The sequence below is a fragment of the Bolinopsis microptera genome, chromosome 12 (genome assembly GCF_026151205.1).
Source record: "Bolinopsis microptera isolate Bmic1 chromosome 12, MBARI_Bmic_1.0, whole genome shotgun sequence".
Taxonomy (NCBI): domain Eukaryota; kingdom Metazoa; phylum Ctenophora; class Tentaculata; order Lobata; family Bolinopsidae; genus Bolinopsis; species Bolinopsis microptera.
Window position 1 is genome coordinate 7,537,459 of NC_087083.1, and position 20,921 is coordinate 7,558,379.

Consider the following 20,921-nt stretch of genomic DNA (forward strand, 5'->3'; position numbering starts at 1 on the left):
AGTTTTTTTTTGCTTCGTTTTAATGGCAGATTCGTCACTTTGCTCGGTAGTAGAGCGTTTGAAATTTGCTAATTTGTTCGTGTTTCAACTTCCAGTGTACCAGATCCGTTAATCGCATCCAATTTTCACCCCACTGCCTAGCTGCGGGCAGGTGTCCAAAAGCTGCACCCCCGCTTGGGATTTAGGCCACTTCTAAATTCTAAAATACATTGTATTTGTTAACAGAGCTGGAGCAGCCCGGGTCGATTAGGTTATACGAGTACCCCGTGGAAGAGGCTGACCAACCATAATTAAATTGCTGTGGAAGAGGCTGTGGCTCGTACTGTGAAGGTTGCCATGGCAACGGGCATAGATTTCTAATATGATCCTGCAGTGGTGTTAACATTTGTAGGAGATCGTGTATGAGTGTTGTCGTGTTGTTTGTAAATATTATGTGCCTTTTAGGGACGGACCATGCCCGAAATGATTCGCTTCCTCACTAAAAAGTTCTCAAGTCACTCCTTGACTGAAGTCAAACCTGCTGAACATTTTTCTTTACAGGTAAAAATCGTTTTGTTTTATACTATAAACGCGGTTTAAATGTTTGAAAGTTAAGTGAAACTACAGGTTGCGGGAAAGTGTTGTTAAACGTTTCTGTTACTGTTTGTTTGGTTTTGTTGATATACCGCTAGTTGGTTTGGATAATTAAACTGATTAAGTAATGTATTAACTTAATAATGTAGTAATTTTATAGTTACAAATTCGGCAAATCATTTTAAAAGCAATAACAAATATTTCACATTTCGTCACGCATTTAAAATTTAGATAATCTTTAGAATTAAGTTTGTAAAACTGATAAGGTAACAAATGCAAGTGTAAAAGTTTTCACAAAGTTTAAAATATCCAGTTAAGAAATGATGACGTCACATTTAAAACCTTATCTTGTTGTATTGGTAATGTAATCTAAAAAATAATAATCTGGACATATCTTACAGCTCAATATTTCCAAACAATTGGGCCATTATTAATAATATTGTTGGTGGATCGAACACTTACAATTGCATAAAGGAATATATAAAATCTTACATCTGATCAGGCTCTCATAGCTTCATAGCATCAAGTTACAAATTTGTAAATTTTCAATGTACGCACCCTATACAATATACATTCCCATCGTTAAAAAAATGTCTTACCAGCTCCAATAAAGCAATAACAGTGTTACGAAACGTATAAGATACTCTAAAGTCTAATGCCATAACTAATGGCCCATCGTTTTAAACGGGAATCTGTCGGCCTGAATCTGGGCGAATAGAAATTAGAAATCAGAAATTATGCAATTATGCAATTATGCAATGATTAAATGATAATAACTTCCACTCCACAGGGACATTTTATAACGATTGAAAACCACTTCCGTAATATGCTTTAACCTTTTATCATATTCTATCCTGCTATCCAATTCAAAATGATCTATAGATTAAGATATCATTTATAAATCAGTGTATGTATTAACTAAACATGTTATTGATATAATATGAGAATTTAAGATATAATTTGAATTATTACGGGAGCGGTATTCAGGCATTAAAAAAGCTTTTCAGCTTAATTAGATAATTTCAAAGCTTACATGTCAATCTGGCACGTATTGATAAAGTAATAAATCAATAAAGCAATGAATATATCGCATTATCTAATAACCGATAATAGTTTATTCAATAAAGTACCTAATAAATAACGCATTATTCAATAAATTAATGCATTATTCATGATACCGTAATTAAATCTCATTTGAATATTCTTTCAATAAAATTTCCGAAAGTTTCTAACTCGACTCAGTGATGACGTGATGTTATGATAAAAGGAAGAAAATGTTAGGTAACATAACACAACGTCACATTCACATTAAGTAATTACCACATATTATTAAACACTGTTTTTATCAGATGTTATAATGTTACTTATAATAAACTGACACACTGATTTCCATTTCAGGGCCACAATCCTAATCAAGACCAAGATTTTAAAGAGAGGTAATCACTGTTCAATTACAGTCCAATTATTGTTCAATTACTGTTCAATTACAGTCCAATTACTGTAATTAATTGATTACGTTAAAGTGAAAAATCTAATTATAGCTAGTGCAGTTTTCGGCAACTTCGATGATTCGAAGTTTCAGTCCTTAATTAATTTATGGGTAATATATTATGATAATATGAACGAAAGGTGAATGGACAATGTATCACAATATTCATTTACTGATACTTAAACCGCTGTAAATTTCGCTCATTTTAACGCTGGAAATGTTCATTTTCACAACTGCAGGACTGATAACGCAGATAAGAAGAGCCTAGATGGTGAAAAGACGTGTTTAGAGAGTCTAAGTGAGGGAGAGGCTGAAGATGAAGGTTAGTTATTCGTAGTTCTATTTGAAACACAAGGAAATATTTTGTATTGTGAATGTTTTAAGGCGGAATGTTTTGTAGTGTCAGTGGTATATTATTTTGTGTTGGAGTTTCTGAATCAGGGTGTGTTATCAAAATTAAAAGCACGTGTTTCTAACACGTGATTAGTTCATTAAAGATCTGTCATTTTAAGATTTTACAATAATTACCAAGATCCTACTAAAAGCACCTCCTAAACATCCTGAACATTGTCTACACTTTCACCGATTATAATCACGGCCTCTTTTTACATTTCGTTAAAATACAACAATGAAAATAATTGGCATTTACGACTACACATGGATTGCATGTTTAAATCTCCGTGTATCATCAAGCTGATTCAAGCTGAATCACACTCTTGCTTATTGCTTGAAGCTACAATCATCCCACCACACACACATTAAGGGGGCCGGGGGGGTCTTCGTAAAAATTCTCTCTAAATCGATTTCAAGAAAAATATTTTTCCGTAGGACCAAAAGCAGCTAATATATATCACTCCCCTCTATCAGAAACAACTCTCTAAAATCAATTTCGCCAGATTTTGTATTGTGCCCCCCCCCCCCCCCCCCCCCCCCCGGCCCCATAATTAAAGCTACACTATAATGTTATCAGTGTGTGGTTAAAAACAGCCAGAATGAACGAACCTGCACGCAGTTCTATACTTTTTCGTGATAATCAATTCCGTTAAGGTGGAGCTCTAAAGAACAAATAAAACATTCTGTATAAAGATCTGGTTCTAATTCTATAAAACGATATGGTTATGAATTTAAAAGAAAATGGAAGTTATTTGAAATAATATAATAGGAGTTTTCTAGAAAGTAATGTTATTAATTTAATTTTATAGCCGGAGCCGAGTTTTGAGGTTTTATTTAACATAAACATGTGCAAATTGGAGCTCGTATCATGTAGCTCGACCAAACATTATCACGTGACTTGGGTTTTTACGGTTTCGCAATTTGAAGCCGAATATAGTGGTTTTACATAAACCCCAACCTTACCCCTAACCATAGCCCCGAAGGTAACCAGTAACCATAACCCTATCCACAACCCTAAACAATTGAATTTGCGCTTTACTAGCCTGTCACGTGACCAAAACATTTGAAAATTTGGGTGAGCGATTTAGAACGGCAAATAGGACGTCAATACTCTTTGATTAAAAGGACGTTTAATACGTTTAAGAACGCACTCAATTACCTTTCCATCAGCAAAATATTTGTGAATTTTAAATTCAATAATCATCAAGATTTTCAGTTATCTGGTCGATCAGTTATTTAGTAACACTACAAGTACAATTCAACACACTAATAAGTCTGGAAATTTGTTGGATGATAATTAATCACTCTACACTCGACTGTCACGTGACTTTTTCACCCCGTTCTCTAGCTGGTCCTGAACGACTATTCGAAACCCTAACCCTCTTATCTGACCCCAACCCTAACCCTAACCCAATCCTTAACAAAAGCATATGCTGAAACTCTAACCCTAACGAGAAATTAGACTAACTTCCTTATACGGTCATATCACGTGATCGAGACAGTTTTTCGCCTATATCTCGTCAGGGGACTGGGAGCATTTTAACCCTATGTCATGGGGGGTGATTCGGAATCAGCGTCCGAAAATACATCGATTGAAGTTGGTTTCAACTGTCGGGGGCCCTTTTAGAACAATCTCGAAGATCGACTGTAGAGTGATTTAGTACGCTCGAAATTTGTTGTTAATTGGCCTACCGGTATGACACTATAAGTTGTTTACAATGTTTGCAACTACGCCATTTAGTCAACAAATTTTCTTTGAGCATTGTTACAAAATACAAAATAATACCCGATATGAATTTAAAACCAATTTTTAAACCATTTTAAAACCATCTCATTGTTTTTGAATGTTGTTTGGCTGAATAATTTTCATTTAATTCATCTGGATCTGACACATGTAAATTTATAATGATCTTTCAAATTTCAAATTTCGAATTTTTAATTTCTTAATCTTATCTCCACGTGGCCTTTGTTATTTACACCCCCCTCCTAATAGTAATGTAGAATGTAGATCTTGTAACACATATCTATAACTTCCACACTATTTCACGGTATAAAGTAATAAATAATATGTACTTATTTAGTTACAATAATCTGCAAATTCATTATTATCTTGATTGTGGCCCGATCATCTTAGCAAGCATATGTTATTCCTTCGTAGGAACAGGAATTGCCCCACTCCCGAGAATCACTTTAATTCTGTCTCTGATCAGTGATTTGACGGCATATTATCGGACGTTTCTCTTTGGAGGTGATGGTGGTATCCAGGGAGACAGTTCTAGTTTAGATAATTGTATTTGGCAAATAAGACTTTCATTGGTTAGAAAGTCATATGTGTTAAAGTATCATTTGGGACATGTAACGACGAGAGGAGAATGTGGCGCTTATAATTGTTCTGCGAGAGCACAAAGTACCTTTACAATTGGCTCGGCCCTTAAATCTCGACGAAAGAACTGCAGTGGAACTAAAAATAGACAATCTAAATCTGGATATATTGTCGGGGTTGAGTTGTCGACTGAAGTCAGTCCCTGGGTAGCCTTTATGTGAGGCGGTGAACCTTTGTTGTTCTACGCTGATTGGTTAATAGGGGTCACGTGCTAAAATAAATTTCCACTACCTCTGGTTACCTAGAGATTGAGATGTTTTTAATTTGACGTCACCACACTGGTGACGTCACTCGAGGCTAGAATACCTTTGTTTCTGTGTGATCAGGTACAACATAACCCAGAATTACCGCTGCATTATACATATGAAATATAAGTCCGCTCACATATAATGCCCATCACCCAAAACGGCCCGATTGAGTAGTCAAAACTCCAACCCTAAGTCCACTTTATCCCGTTTATCAGACTCTGCCAGCTCCATCTCAACGTCACACTCCTAGTTTGTGCTTGAGAATCCATGACACGTGGGCACTGCCCTTATAAAGAAAGCAAATTAAACTCTCTGCTCGCTACACCTATTATCTGGAGACCGTCCAATGTCAGAGATAATTCTAGAAGCCCATGCATGCTTACGACCACGTGGATAGACCAATCACGGTGCGGCTAGAGATTGTGTATCATTGAGTCAGGCCACTATCAGTTTTTAAATCCATCAAAATATAAGTTTTATCGAGTCAGTATTTTGGTTTAGATTATCAGGTTATTACGGAAGCATTTAACCTTGATCGTGACGTGTGATCATGTTACTATGTTAGATTATTAAAAACAATTCCTCGGTCAATCAAAATTGTTTAATTTCCGCACTGAAAATCTGTGGAAATGGTTAAAACTTTGTGTACATAATTCTGCGGAACGTGACCAGCTTGGCTGGAAGCTCTCCAGCAACTATTCAATTGCTCAAAAGTGCTTGCTTCAGAAATATCGACGATTAATCTGAGTAACGCGTGTGAAGGAAGAAGTTATCCTGTACAGAAACACTCTCCTAAATGCTTGGTAAGTTAGCAACAAAACAGGAAAACGTTAATTTTTTAGTTATTTATAGGATATCGTCATTTTCTTGGGGGAGAATTACAGTCCCATTATCCTAAATACTGTTGCAGGAAGGAGAGTCGAGCAGTTCCAGGTTTCCGTCAGATCAGAGGTTAAAACAATCCGCCCTCCGGCACATCACCCCTCCCCTACGGCAATTTGAGATGAGATTACCCGATATTGAGATAGAACGAAAGCATCCCGTAACTATTAAACCCCGGAAATGCATCCGTGGACAAAACAACCAGTTACTGAAATCTCTGGAGAGACACAGCCCACACCTGAGACGACCAGCTTTTCAAGAGGTTCATTCTCAGAGAGAGCCCACTAGACCCTCAGCTTTCATCAGGATACCTCATATTGAAGTAGCTAAAATACATCCTAGGCCGGAGAAATTAAAGGAGAAGAGAAGCTCCAAAGAGTTCAGTCCATTAGCGGAGAAGATTGTTATATCAAAACCAGCTCCACCCCCGCGAGAAGTAACAACTAAATGTGGTCAGGAAACATCCCACTCAGACTCGGAGATATCAGAAACACGATCTACTGATAATCTGGATAAACCTTCTTCAGTGTCTATCAGAAGAAACGTTTCATTCTCAGGGAAGAAATCTCCCACACCGAGTTTGTCCATCTTGGAACGAGGTTCTCATTATCATCACCAGGCTACGCCTCCTCTGAGAATAGGTACTCTGACTACTCATAGACATAGTCCGTCACCACCGTTAAGGGAGAGACACACACCGTCGCCTCCCTCGCGCGTTACACCGCCCTCACGCGACGTCATCACACGTGATATGTCACGCGACAACATCACGCGCGATATGTCACGCGACATCACGCGTGATTTATCACGTGATGTATCCACACGTGATAGACACACACCCTCGCCTCGCTTCGAGTACAAATGTTTTACGAAACTGATCTCATCTGCCGAATCGGACAACGAGACTCAGAAATTCCCTACAACTCTACTTGAAAACGTAGCGCGGAAGTTTGTGCCCATTCCGGATGATAGGAAACGTGGACATAAAGAAGACGAGGTGCTTGGACAAAGTTCGACAGAAAAGTCAAAACTGAATCGAATCAGGGAATGTTCTAGATCCCCACCAAATAAACTAAATATTGAAAGGTAAGTTAAGTTAATCAGACAGCTTATACCATCAATTATAATAATTATTTAATTATTCTCGTGTGAAGTGTAGCTTCAAGTTAGATAAATAGTTTAATAGTTTAAGTTAAACATATATTCCTAAACCCAACCAATTTAAGGATATCACACGGAAGTAGTATCAGTATCAGAGACTCTTGGGACAGGACAGATGTAGAAATGGTAGATAACAGCAGCAAGTCTGAACAACAGGGATCATCTAGAAACGGCTGGCATCGGGACCGTCTTAATTCTGCGTATAATGTGAGTTGGGATAGGTTACTTGCTTAAGGTTACTTTAGGTAGGTTCGGCAGGGATCGCTTCTGGACAACAGTATCAAGTGCGTCCTCCAATCATTCCTGGCTTAGATCTTTTTGTAGGAATCAACTTTAAACATTCCTACGTCACGTATCAAAAATAAACAAAAGACACGACTTCAAATGTCCTTGTCAGCAACCAAATAAACAATCCCTTGATTAAACTATTTTGTTTGATACTAAAGATTTTTCGATTAACACTAACTACTTCAGAACGACTTAAAGAGAAAGTACAGTGTGGTCCCAGTAGACGAGGAGGTGAGGAGTCTCTGTGCTACTAATTCCAGCTCAAACTTTAAAGCTTTCATCCTCTCCACCAACACTTCCCAGTGTGAGTAATAACTACATGTCTTGTGTGATTTGAAACACAAGGAAAAGTTTTGATTTAATTAATAATAATGATGTGGGACCCAAAATGTTTTATGTTTGGTTCATAATGGCAGAGTATTAAAATACCCGAAACAACTCAATTAATTAATCAGTTAAATCAACAGAATAATTTGAATAACTTTGCAGTAGGCTCTAATCTAAATAACTTTGCAGCGGGTTCACATCACCGGACAATAGATATCAGTGTGATGCAGCCAAACAAGAGAGTGTGTTGCACAGACTCCCCGCCTAGTCTGAGGAGACCAAGCATCAATGTGGAGAAAATGGCTCAGGTACTTGTATATACTAAAGAGGGTTATCGTGGGTTTTAGTTCTACGAATCATGGATTATTCATTATATAAGTCGTTTTTTGCAATGATGCTACACTAAAAAAAATGTTTTCACATGTCCTTTCATTCCGAAAATGATAATCTCAACTTTTATTGTACTTCATTCAATATGTTTGTATTCTTCAGACTGTTCTGATACGAAGACCTGTTGTAAGAAAGGCTGGTGCCTCAAATCGTGTCTGGGTATGTTCTCACTAAAATTTAAATGATAGTTTATCAGAATTAAAAATTCATCTTTAGTATGTGCTAGCTATTCCGTTATTTTGATTTATAAGAATCTACATTAACTTTAATACGAGCATGTCTGCTGTCCACACGTTTCTACTAAACTACTAAACTATCCACCGCGTATTTTTGTGTTTCTTCCACCTTATTTCTGCAGAAATGAACACTTTATGAAACTCCATTTTATGACGGCTATAAAACCAATTAAAACAATTTCTGCCACATAAAAAATCGGATTATTCGCGACTCATGACTCCCAATCTGACCTAGTTCTCTCAACATAACAGAGAACATTTGTGCATGTTGCCCGTAGAAACGAGCTTCTATTCGATTAGGCTAATCTAGAAGCGTATTCATCTAATTGTGAGAAATACAACATTTACCCGTCACCTGGGCCGGCTACAAATCGGATAGATCTGAACTTTAAAACCTTTGTTAAGACAGATTATAATAAATTGTAAGCAATATGGATCTACTTATGCTTCTACTTAGCCTTAAATTCCCATAGTAAGTATTTGTGACAGTTACAAATAAGATTAAATCAAGCAGTGCTCTGGTGTGAAATACAGTGATCAACAAACTTACAGAGTCACAGAGAGCTATTAATACACACTGTTAATAAGTGCGAAGAACGGTTGCCACGGTAACAGCTGATATTCCAGCTTTGGGGAATTCTTGGAATATTTGACATTCGCGGTAAAAGCCACATTTACCTGGATTCTGATATTTTCAGAGGCGATTTAATGTTTTTTAGTCATTATTTTATCTGCAATTGGAGTTATCATAAGTAAACATTAGTGAATTTGGTGTACTGGAAGTTTTGAGGTGGTTCCAAGTTGAGTAAAGTAAGCTAAGAAAAGTATTAGTATTATCAATCCGTGCGTCATATAACACTCATTGAGATGGTGTGTTTGCAATATTGGTTAATAGATTAAATTATAAAGGATCTCTACTTATAATACTGGTGTGCGCCATGGTAGGCAGTATGATCACCCTGTGCGAGATTTAGACACAATCACAAAAAATAACTGAATCTTACAACGTTGTATTTAGATCCAGTAAAATACTTAACCATTAACATTTTAATACATCACATCATGGTAAACTGACACTAAACTTCCAACAGTCAACGAAAGAAGACAACATGATAAGAAGACCGATTCCAACGAAACAGCCCTCCAACCTCATCCCAACCTCCACTACTTGAAGACACTAGCTCCCCCCATCTAGTCTACTCCCTGGATTTAGGTAGCAGCTTCTGACCTCATCAGACGATCACGTGACACATGATGTAGATTGGTCACGTGTCAAGAAAACATTGATTTCATCAAACTTGTCACCTAGGTCACAATCGACATTCCACCAGTTCCAGAGAATTTTAATTAGAGTTTACGCAATTGAGCCGCGCATCAATTAGAATGCTGGAAAGCCTTACTTTGATTGAGCCGCGCATCAATTAGAATGCTGGAACACAGTACTTTAATTGACTTAGTAGCTGTTGTGACGTTTATATATTTTTTACTGCACTTCAATTAGGATTGAACTGGTAGGTCAAGTCCTGGAGGTTGGTTGAAAGTGATAGTTGAGATTTACAAGATTTGTCGCATTAAGTCTAAGATTTAAGATCTATCGATTCCGATAGTGATTTAAAATATTTAACAGTAAGTCTGTTTCTATAAAGATGCAATAGTGCATGCATGCAATGGAATTTTAGATGTGGTAAGAACCAGATTATTTAATATGCTAACATTTTGTGAGAGTAGGTATGGTTATCGGAAGCACCATTAAACTGCAGCAGTTGCACTCATAGTGCCATATTTGCTGAATATTTCTAAAAGACAACAAGGGTGTCAGCATGGGATCGTTCAATTTTTAATTTAGTAATCTCCGCCCTCTTTATTGGTGCCTCTGATGTGTCTTACATGGTGCATGACTGATCTTGCAATATTCCGATGCATTATACCATTGCATTGGGATATTTGTAACTAACGGTAGGTAATCAAGTTTAATGACTTGAAAGAATTGTTTGATCGATTCTGTTTCGGTTCCAAATACGTTAAGGGATGAATATTGAATATTGGAGAAAGAGCCCATGGGTAAATGGTAATTCATGATGTAATCATTTATTGGTTCAAGATACTATTTGCTTTTTGGGTACCATTAGAACCCAATGCATGTACCATTATATTTTCCACTCCTAATTGTTCTAGCATGACGATTTTTAAATGCACCATGAATTTTGTTCTCTTTTTCAATGATTTAGTTGTCTAAGAAAGGCAATAATGGATGAATCTAGAAATTGGAAATACTTCTCAATTGTGTGGCAGTTGATTATTCAATAGATTTTTAAGTAGTGTCAAGATTGAATTTAAAATGGAGTCAATTATGAGTCATTAAGTTTTTTAACTAGTCTCAAAATTGTTTTAAATTGCATTTGCATAACAAAGGGTGTCCCCGATTTAAATCTTTAAAATCCTCTCTTTAGATAAAGCTTTCCATTCTGAGGTTGTGAAGTTTTTAAAACATTTCCTTGTGTTTCACCAGAATGAAAATCAGTTATCATTGTGCGATTAACGATGATTTTGAATAAAATTGTTTATACGAATAGCTGTACACTATAGAAGCTAGAAGCATGTTACAAACGTATGTACAAATGTACAGGCAAAACTGCATGATGGATTTTCTGTTAATTGCTTTAATAATGATATACAAATTATATACAATATACATAGTGTATAAAATTACTTGTACATAGTTTATGATCCGATTTTATAGAAAAACAGCAGTTTTATTCGCAACACAATTCTGTACTACCTTACGAGACATATTTATGTTCGACATAATTCCGGTGATCTAAATGATTTGGGAATGAATATATGGAAATTTTTTCCGAAAACCGCCACATTTCGTACTCCAAATTAAATCATGGTATTTGGGGATTTTTTCATCTCCTTTAATTTTACATAAATGAAACCCAATATTTGACGAAACGAAACGAAACGAAACGAAACACTGTATTTACTACCCCGCTACTATGCGACAAAGATATTGTATAAAGTTAACTAAATAATTTACACAATACGGTGCCCATGTCTGAGCGGCTCTCCTCAAATAACTTTCTCTCCTCCTCGGAGCAGAAAGTTAAAAACAAAACACGGGTCTCATAAATCAAAGAATACTAAATAATGTTAAAGAGATAATATCAGATTAACTGTCGCAAAAAATGGTTAAAGTATACATATTACATAATTGATTTTATTGACACACCGATAAAAACCAGAAAAACAAGAAGTGGATACTCGGAAAACAAAAAATAACACAAAAAAAGACTAGAAGCCACAAAAAATAGCTTAACCAGGCTATAGTTGATCATACAAATAGTTCTTTAACTTACCCTTAAAAGAGACAATATTGTCGATGTTACGGACATTAAGAGGGAGAGAATTCCATGATTCAGGTGCATAGTTGCTGAACCGCCTGCTAGTTGCCTTCAATTTAGAGAACTTAGGTGTCTTCATAAGAAGGTTGCATGCTGTTTTTGTTCTGGTTTCTTTGACAGCCTTATCATCTCTGTTCATTTGAACCAACTCTTGGAGGTACATTGGTGCCAATCCATGGGTCACTTTGAAACAGATGAGACACACTTTGAAAAATATCCTCTTTTCAACAGGGAGAATATGAGCTTTCTTGTAGAAAGGAGACAAGTCAGTATTTCTGTCATATATGTCGTAAATGAAACGTATCCCTGCATTTAGAACAGATTGCAGCTTCTTCACTCTAGTCTTTGAAAGATTCATGTAAAGGGCATTACAATAGTCCAGCTTTGATATGATCAGTTGTTTGACCAGCATGAGCTTAACTCTCTCATCTAGATACTTTCTGATAGTTCTAAGATTGTTCATTGTCCAGGAACAGTTCTTCCTAACGTTGTTAATCTGTCTTTCCATGTTGAGAGATTCATCTAGTAACACTCCAAGACTCTTCCAGGTATCATTTTTACATACAGTTGGTGTAATAATGGTGTCACCAAACTTTATTGTTATTTCAAGGTCAAACTTCTTCAGTACCAAAGGCTTTCCGATGACTAACAATTCTGTCTTGCTCTCATTCAGTTTCATGAAATTATTAACCATCCATACTTTGATTTCAGACAGACAGTCATTGATCCTACTAGTGACATTCTGCAGCTCCATGGGTCTCATCGGGTGGAAAGCTATATAAAGTTGTGAGTCATCTGCATAAAGCTGAATATCGAGACCATACTTTCTAGCTATTTCCTGGAGCAGCTTAATGTATAAGATGAACAGGATCGGTCCCAATAGAGAGCCCTGGGGTACCCCAAACAACAGACACAGGAAGTCAGATAATGAGTCATCTACCTTAACCTTGAAAAACCTGCCTGAGAGGTATGAACTAAACCATTTCAATGCAGAGTCCTTAATACCAAAATCTTTTGCCAGCTTCTTAAGAAGGATTGTATGATCAATCGTGTCGAAAGCAGCAGAGAGATCAAGTAGGACTACAATCACAATGTTGTTCTTCTGCACTTCCTTAAGAATATCGTCTGCCATCCTGACCATCAGGGTTTCACAACTGTGGTTCGCTCTGTATCCAGACTGAACTGGGCAATGCAGACTGTTTAAATGTAAGTGATTGTTTAACTGCTCAAGTACAATCTTTTCAATCAGTTTAGACATAACTGCAAGATTTGAGACTGGTCTGTAATTCTTCAGAATATCTGGATCAGCATTCTTCTTCTTGATAGTGGGCTTGACCAGTGCGGTCTTCATCTCGGCTGGAAACACACCTTGTAACATAGAACCGTTTATTATGTGCAGGAGGATCGGTGCCAACTCCTGAGAGCATTTCTTCAACATGAAAGTCGGAATAGGGTCAAGACTACAAAACTTGTTAGACATCTTAGAAATGGTGTGTAACAGGTGCTGCCTAGTGATGGAGTGAAATTTATCAAATGATGGCCCTGAATAGGTGCTTTCAAGATTCTCTGACGATGACAAGTTCCCTCCGATATGACTTCCTTCTTCTTCTATCCCAAGTCTGATATCATTCACTTTATCCGCAAAGAAAACTTTAAAACTTTCTGCCAGTTTTTTAGTGTCATTACCATGTGGCCTTTCTTGGGTAGTTTCACCCGTGAGTCTATAAACTTTCTTGTACAGAGCCTTCGTATCTCCCGCAGAGGCTAAGAGGGCTTTTCTATTGTAAGTAATCCTCTTCTGTCGCTCAATGACAATAAATTTGTTCCTAAGGTTGACAAAAATATCCTTCTGTCCGTTGCCTTTCCTCCAGGCTCTCTCAGCTGCTCTCCTCTGCCTCTGTAAAGCTTTCAGATCCTGATCCATCCAAGGTTTACCTTTGTCTTCACTCTTCATCTCCTTACTGATCACAGGACAGTGCTTGTACATAAGTTCCAATAGAATACTATTGTACATCTTAACTGACTCATCAAGACTCTCAGAGCACCAAGCATCTCTTTTACAGAGATCAGAAACCAAAATATCTGCTTTGAAATCCTCAACCACAATACTTTTAAAATCACGGTAGTTCATCACCCTAGTATCATTCAAAGAGGTCTTCAGGCTCACAGACACTACAAATTTAACAAGAAAATGATCTGATCTAGTCCCAGATTCCACAATGTTAATAGAAGTTATAGAGTCTTTAAAGACTTTGGTCGTTATCACGAGGTCAAGAGTTCCTCCTTGATTGTGAGTTCTTTCTAGTGGTACACATTGGATGAAACCAAGCTGATCAAGAAGGGAAAGAAACTTTGCGGGGTAAAGATCTTTAGGTCTTTCAACATGTAAATTAAAATCCCCTGCAATCACCGGGGTTCCTGGCTTACCGGACAAATCAATTTGAGAAAATTTAAAACACAAATTTTCTCTGATCAGCTGTTTCATCTTGTAAACAATTTCTCCAGAGCCTTCGAAAGTTAGCCTCAACTTAACTTATAATCCTCCAGAGGGTATAGGAGACCAACAGTGTTTTTTATCTTCCACTACTCCCAAAATTTCACTGCCGTGGCCTAGAGCTTGCTTAGTTTTAATGGAACGTGTCCAAAATCATTTTTAAAGCAATTAATGATCGAGTATGTGGTGTTTTTGTCTCGTATAATTACGCGGCCGGGTGTACTTTTTCGGCTTTATAATTTGAGGAATGAGGGGATCAAGATGTGATCAACCTTGAACGGTCCTTATTATAAGCATTAAAGATGAAACGATATAAATAAAGGCCATTCAATTTCAAATGAGGGCAGATGAGGTATGCCGAAATATGGGTGACTGACAACTGAAACCAATTGAACCTAGTTCCCACGCAGTTAACAGCTGCACCCAATCAGCTTAATTAGGTGACCAATCAGCTTAAATCCCAAAACATTGGCAACCAAGGCTAGTAAGAAGGCTTATTTGCAAATTTATACTCTAGGAATGTACAAGAGAACTGTTTAAAAGGATGGCCACCACGCTTATTTAATATTTAGTTATTTGCTTCAGGCTGATTACTGTACCATTTCATCTTTTAAGGTAATGGTTCCAAAGATATGGATCATCTTACACCAAATATACTTTACTGTTAGTGTTACAGTTTACGCTTTATTTATGAGTCGTAATGAAAATTACCAGACAAAGAATGAATGAAAATATTTGCCGGCATATGTTTTGATAATGAGCGTATTTCCATTATGAGAAAAAAAAGATAAAAATAAATGGAACGATTTTTTTTCATGATAAATATGCTATATGGATTCAAAAGTATCATATTATAATTATAAAAAGGATATAATATAATAAAGCGACTGCACTACGTCCATAATAAGATGTCTTCTCCATTTGTCTCAGGGCCATTATACGTAAGTTAATATTACTATAGCAGGATGAGGATGGTCGATAATTGTTCGTGCTCCTAAATTAATACTATTCGACTGTTGTTCATGTTGCCTTCAGCAAATTAAATTTCTATTTATCTGTTCACCTAAACAATAAAGTTTCGCAATAATTGAGTTGATGGTAGCCGATGGGGGCACAGTCCACTCCAAGCTTACTAGTACATTATACTTCTTATGGGTTGTTGTTTCTTTCTTATAATACTACTAGTTCGTATTTGCAGTACACTTTCTTTCATTTCCTACATGCTTTAGATAACATTCTTCTAAATTACACCCCTTCACTTCATTCATTTTATTTCAAATCCTGACCTCCGCGTACAATTAAATCATATGAGGACTCTCGCCATGCGAGTTAAACGATTCCGTCGGGCACCGTTGGTTTTGAGAGGTATTGCACCATTTATTTTTTAAACAATTTATTTTATAACGGGCGTCTCCAGACAACATCTGGACAGCAACACTCCGGCTCCAGTGAATACAGATATCAAGTTCTTAGAGGCAATCCATGGCCCTTCTTCCTTATCTTATCAGTTCAAGGAGAAACTGGATTTATCATCTCTTTTGAAGCCCGTTGAGAAAGCAAACAGTTGGACACAAGACTTGGACAAGACGCCACTGATTGAAGATTAAACTCTGTTTGATTGTCTATAAAATTATCCCAGACGTCCAATAATTAACCAGTAAATAAATAATTTAAATATTGTAAACGATTCCTTGCTATGCTATTTTACCGAAAGAAGCGTTAACTTCACGTTTGCAATGTCTAGTATGCTAAACAAGTGGTGCTCCCATTAAACGGCTAGTCTACATATAAAGAGTTTTAATAATTGCTCTCTATCCTAGTTATTCTATTTGTTGCCTTACATAGCTACACAAACAAATCTTGGCAGTGCCCATTACATCAGCTCCCTCAAGGAAATCAATGGTGGACAAGTAGAACCTGTTAAGAGTTAAATACCATTCTTTAAGTACCATTCTGGGAATTTGGTAATCTAGCTAGGCACACTTAAGTGTTAAGTACTATTCTTCTTTAACAGACATGAGTATATAATGCCTGTTAAATACTGTTCACGACAATACTATTGTCTTAATGGACCTGCACCGAGAGATGATGCATAGAAAGAGCTGATGGTTTGTTACAAGACTTTAGAGTGAGCTTATAATGTGTTTATAGTGAGCATTGTTTTCCAGGAGGGTATTTGTTATGTAACGTTAGATTCTATATCTACTTTGGTTAGTAGTAGCATTACTAAGTGATCGGAGCTCTCCATATATTATCTCTGTCCGCATCAGGGTTCGCAGTTCCTCTTTATAGTTTGCAATACGATCTTATAATGATAGCTTTTAGTTTGTATTAATATTGTATGTTGAAGTGGTAGCGGAGTAGCTGACTCAGACGATTTCTGACAACTAAAAATATTCGGGGATAAAAAGTGCAACTACAACCTACTCCAATTATAATCGTATAAAGTTTGTAATACTAATACAATAATCAGTAATACAATCTTACGATGATAGCTTTAAGTTTGTATGTGACATGTGGTAGTGGTAGCGGAGCAACTGCCCGGCAACGTCTGACAACTAAAAATATTCAGGGGTAAAATATGCTCCCAAGGGGCGACAAGAAACTTTAGGGACCCCAAAAACTAAAGTCTGACCTTTTAAAAAATTAAGCAGGGGCGGTACGTAGGTACTTTTCGCCACCGCGTAGCCCGATCGGCGGAGGGGATGCATGCGGAGGGGATGCATGCGAACCCGTCTCCTGTATTGACGTCATCTAATATCAATATTATCCTAATATATTAGGTATCCCACTATGTTCTTTAACGATAGCTTATTATGTCAATTAGATTATTGAACCGCAATCGGTAGAGATTTTTTTTGTGGACAGACTTTGCTACTGATGTGGAGTTTGTTTTTGTGGACCAATTAAGCTTATATGTTTTCGCTTTTATTTGCGATGTATACTTTTGCGGTATTCAGAACGGGTTGGACGAACGTTCTAACCCAGTTTTACAACATTAATTCATACATTTTTTGTTACCGTTTTGATTTTTTGGTACCTTTAGTGTCCTTAAATAACTCAAGGATTCGTGAAACTCAGCCATTGATAATGATAAGGACCTGTGGCTGGAGAATATGACAATACAATCAAGTCGTATGTGACCAAGACTTAATTTGTATTGTGTCATATTCTCCACAGTTCCTTATCATATGTACTCAAAATCAAGTCTTATTTATATTTTAATTTTCAGTGGTAGCAGTAGCACTGCTAGTAGTTCTGCTACTGCCGCAGCTATAACCTACTCCAATTAATCGTAAAAACAGGCCAAGTTTAACTTTACGTGTTATGTAAATGTTAACAATGTTAAACTTAACAATGTCATGTCACAATCAGTCAATACGCCACATAACATATGCTTTCATAGTTGTAAGTTTCATGTTCCTTCAAAACCGATTTTCTAATTATTTACTTATTACACCTTCTATCTGCACTGAATAAGCTTGAAACTGGCTGGAAGAGGTTAGTAAGCCCCATCATAGCGAATCTGTGTTTGATTATTTAATGTTCTAAGAAAAGTTTTTAATTCAGTAGCCTTTTATTTTGTATACTATCGATATTTAATGAAAAACAAAAGAGGGTGAATTTCGGCAAATGAATAACTTGTCAAGCTGGATCACAATCCCTCAACAGATTGAAATTGAGTAATTTTAGTCACGTCAGTCGCTTATACACACAATGTGTTGGAATCTTATTTTATAGCTCGCCTAGTCCAGCCATTATCCTGTCCATCTAATTGTAAAACCTTCAATAAGAGTATAAGGATAATTCTATGTTTATACATCTCGTATTGTCAGGAAACTCAGCGTAATAAATTACGTGAGTTAATTATCGTTATAACACAACAATCGTGTAAAGATGTAAGGTAACGTTGTATTAATATACTACGCCATTTGATAGCTTAACCTGAGAACGTGCCAAAACGCTGCAAATTTGGTGAATTGTTCAGCTTAACTAATATTTAATGCGGTGTTTTTTGTGTCCAAATTTATCACCCTAACATTAGAAAGTTAGAAATTCATTTTGGCCCTGCCTACAGAATTGTATCTTATGTGTGTTATTGCTGAGCTTGAGATTACATTTTGGGGCATGCCCACTATTAAATCTAGAATTGCTACGGAATAGGAGCTTAGGAGAATGGTTTCAATTTCAAATATCATGGAACAGCTCTAGTTCTACAGAAGCAAGAGGAATCTATTTATAGTCGGTCTATGGTCGAATTTTTATTTGATTTTCCTATTTTCAATAATAATTTCTCCATTTGATTATACTCTACAAACTACCGCTCAGCCTTAAAGTTTATTTTCAATCCATTGGAACTATAGTATGTGATTTGATTAATTTTGTGCTGTTTTTTAACCTTATTAAATGATTCTTTCAAGAAAATGTTTGATTTTTTTCTGAATTGTCTTAGCAAAATTACCCCCATCTATTCAGAAACATTAGAAATTTACACAATATAAATACAAATACTTGGAAAAAGAATGAGAAACTATTTAACTTTCTTCCACATACGATCTGGAGAACAGCCCTCTGGAATCTGGATACGTATCTAGTTGACTGGATACGTATCTAGTTGATAGAATCTGGAGAACAGCCTTCTGGATACGTATCTAGTTGACTGGATACGTATCTAGTTGATAGAATCTGGAGAACAGCCTTCTGGATACGTATCTAGTTGAGTGATTAATCAACCCCCGCTTAACAGCTCAGAGACTGCCGCCAGTACTAGGCCAAAGTCCGTTATACCACCCGTGCTCTAATTTGAAGGTTACTTATTACCCCAGTCAAGTTGTCATAACAACTGGATAAATAAGTTATAACGCATCATGATAATATTATCCGGTCTTCCTTGGCCTGGGTAGCCTGGGTCGTTAGCAAGTGGACTGGAGGGCATATTTGTAAATGTAAATACTTTGATTCGCTGATTGGGCAATACGGATCCATTTTAGGAAGTTCGGAGTTGCAGTGCAACATTAACAATGTTGTCCAACAATATGGCAACGAAAACATGTAACAAAGCAACGTTCTGAAGTAGCTATTGAACAGTTTATACAAAAGTTCAAAAGTTTAATCTGATCGGCATGATTTAAAATTATCTACTTCATTTATAATGATTTAGTTCAGGTAGCGTACTCTTCTTCGACAAATATTTTCCCTACATTTTTATTGCTGGTGATCCGATGGCTCACGTACTCATGAACAAATCATCAGCAATTTATGGAGCCAGGACCCAGGTGTTACCTGTCCACACCCTGGCTCCATAATATGAAGGCTTCGTTTTAATTCGTTATGAAAAGCTATAATATACTAACGATCAGCCGGTATAATCGATGCCAATGCCATGAAAATACCAACCATCGATGCTTTGTATTGATTCATGGTTTTATTCACATTTTCCACTATTCCACTGTTCCATAGTAGTAGTAGTTTCGAAAGTTTCGCTGGTTCGATATAAATATTTCTACTTGTCAGTTGAGAAAGCAAATAACTTATTAGTATTTATCTTTACATAATATCATTATGATTATACATAAAAATTGTACGACGTATCACTATCAATTGCACATTTAAACCAAAGATTGATAAGATTTCAGTTTTTCGTGTCGAACTAGATTCTAGGAAGCGTACAGTCAAAGTTCTCTTGTCGAACTAGAGTACGTGTACCACTTGTTTAATAGTCGTTATTTGTGAAAAGGGTCACTGACCTTACAAATACTAAGGCTGCATGATAGACGCGTGACCTGTAATAGCCACATGAAATTCTTTAGGAAGAAATTTGCAACTGTAGAAGCCAATTTCTACTTCTGTCTGAATTCTTCTTGGCAGTTTCACATATTTGTACTTACGAAGTAACTGTTCGTAGAAGACCCCCCTGGCCATACTTTCTCGCTAGCCATATGTTCATTATAACGTCTAGAACGTGCACATATGTTTGGTAATATTCTTTAATATGATCAAAATTGGGGATGTTACATAATTGTTACCAAATAGCAGTCTCATACATCACTTTTGTACTGTTAACATTCAGCTTATGTTTTGGATCCTACCCACCAACTTGCACAAAAGCTAAAACGTTAAAACAGAGCATTACATGATTTCGGATATTCAGTTTTTAGAATGAATTTTAAAATTCTCTTAATCGATACAATACTAGAGTTGAGCTTTGAGGCAAAGATGCAGTTCCCAACTTTGATGTTCGTCTGTTATCACCCCAGGAAACTTTGTACATTGGACTTTATTTTTTACCATTTATTAGGTTGTCAGGTTTCTGTGTTCAAGCACAAGTCTGTTGCTCTTGAAAAACCAGGTTGTACCTTATTGGACGTTATTTGACCGGACATTGCGTGAACGGACATAATTTTTTATGCCTTCGAAACGAACGCTCGAAGGCATAATTCATTTAACGTATTTAATTTAACTACTTTGTCGGACTTTATTTGAACAGAAATTAAAACAAACACTAGGGCCTCATATCAAGCGTCCAATTAATGTTTGTTCAAATAAAGTCATATAAGCAACTTGTTTTTGCATTAATATGCAGGTTATTGGGTTCTTTTGCGATAGTCAAAACGCGACAACTAGCGCTGGATGGCGACAACTAGCGCTATCCA

General features: G+C 36.6%; 1 protein-coding gene across 1 annotated transcript; it reads left to right on the plus strand.

The window, feature by feature from the left end:
• Positions 1 to 387: 387 nt before the first annotated feature.
• Positions 388 to 10,410, plus strand: LOC134824328 (uncharacterized). Its single transcript, XM_063836206.1, has 10 exons — positions 388 to 540; positions 1,972 to 2,009; positions 2,302 to 2,384; positions 5,813 to 5,889; positions 5,997 to 7,054; positions 7,195 to 7,336; positions 7,604 to 7,721; positions 7,934 to 8,052; positions 8,237 to 8,293; positions 9,462 to 10,410. Exons 1-10 carry the CDS (start codon positions 454 to 456, stop codon positions 9,540 to 9,542), a joined length of 1,860 nt encoding a protein of 619 aa, XP_063692276.1. The 5' UTR covers positions 388 to 453; the 3' UTR covers positions 9,543 to 10,410.
• Positions 10,411 to 20,921: the final 10,511 nt, after the last annotated feature.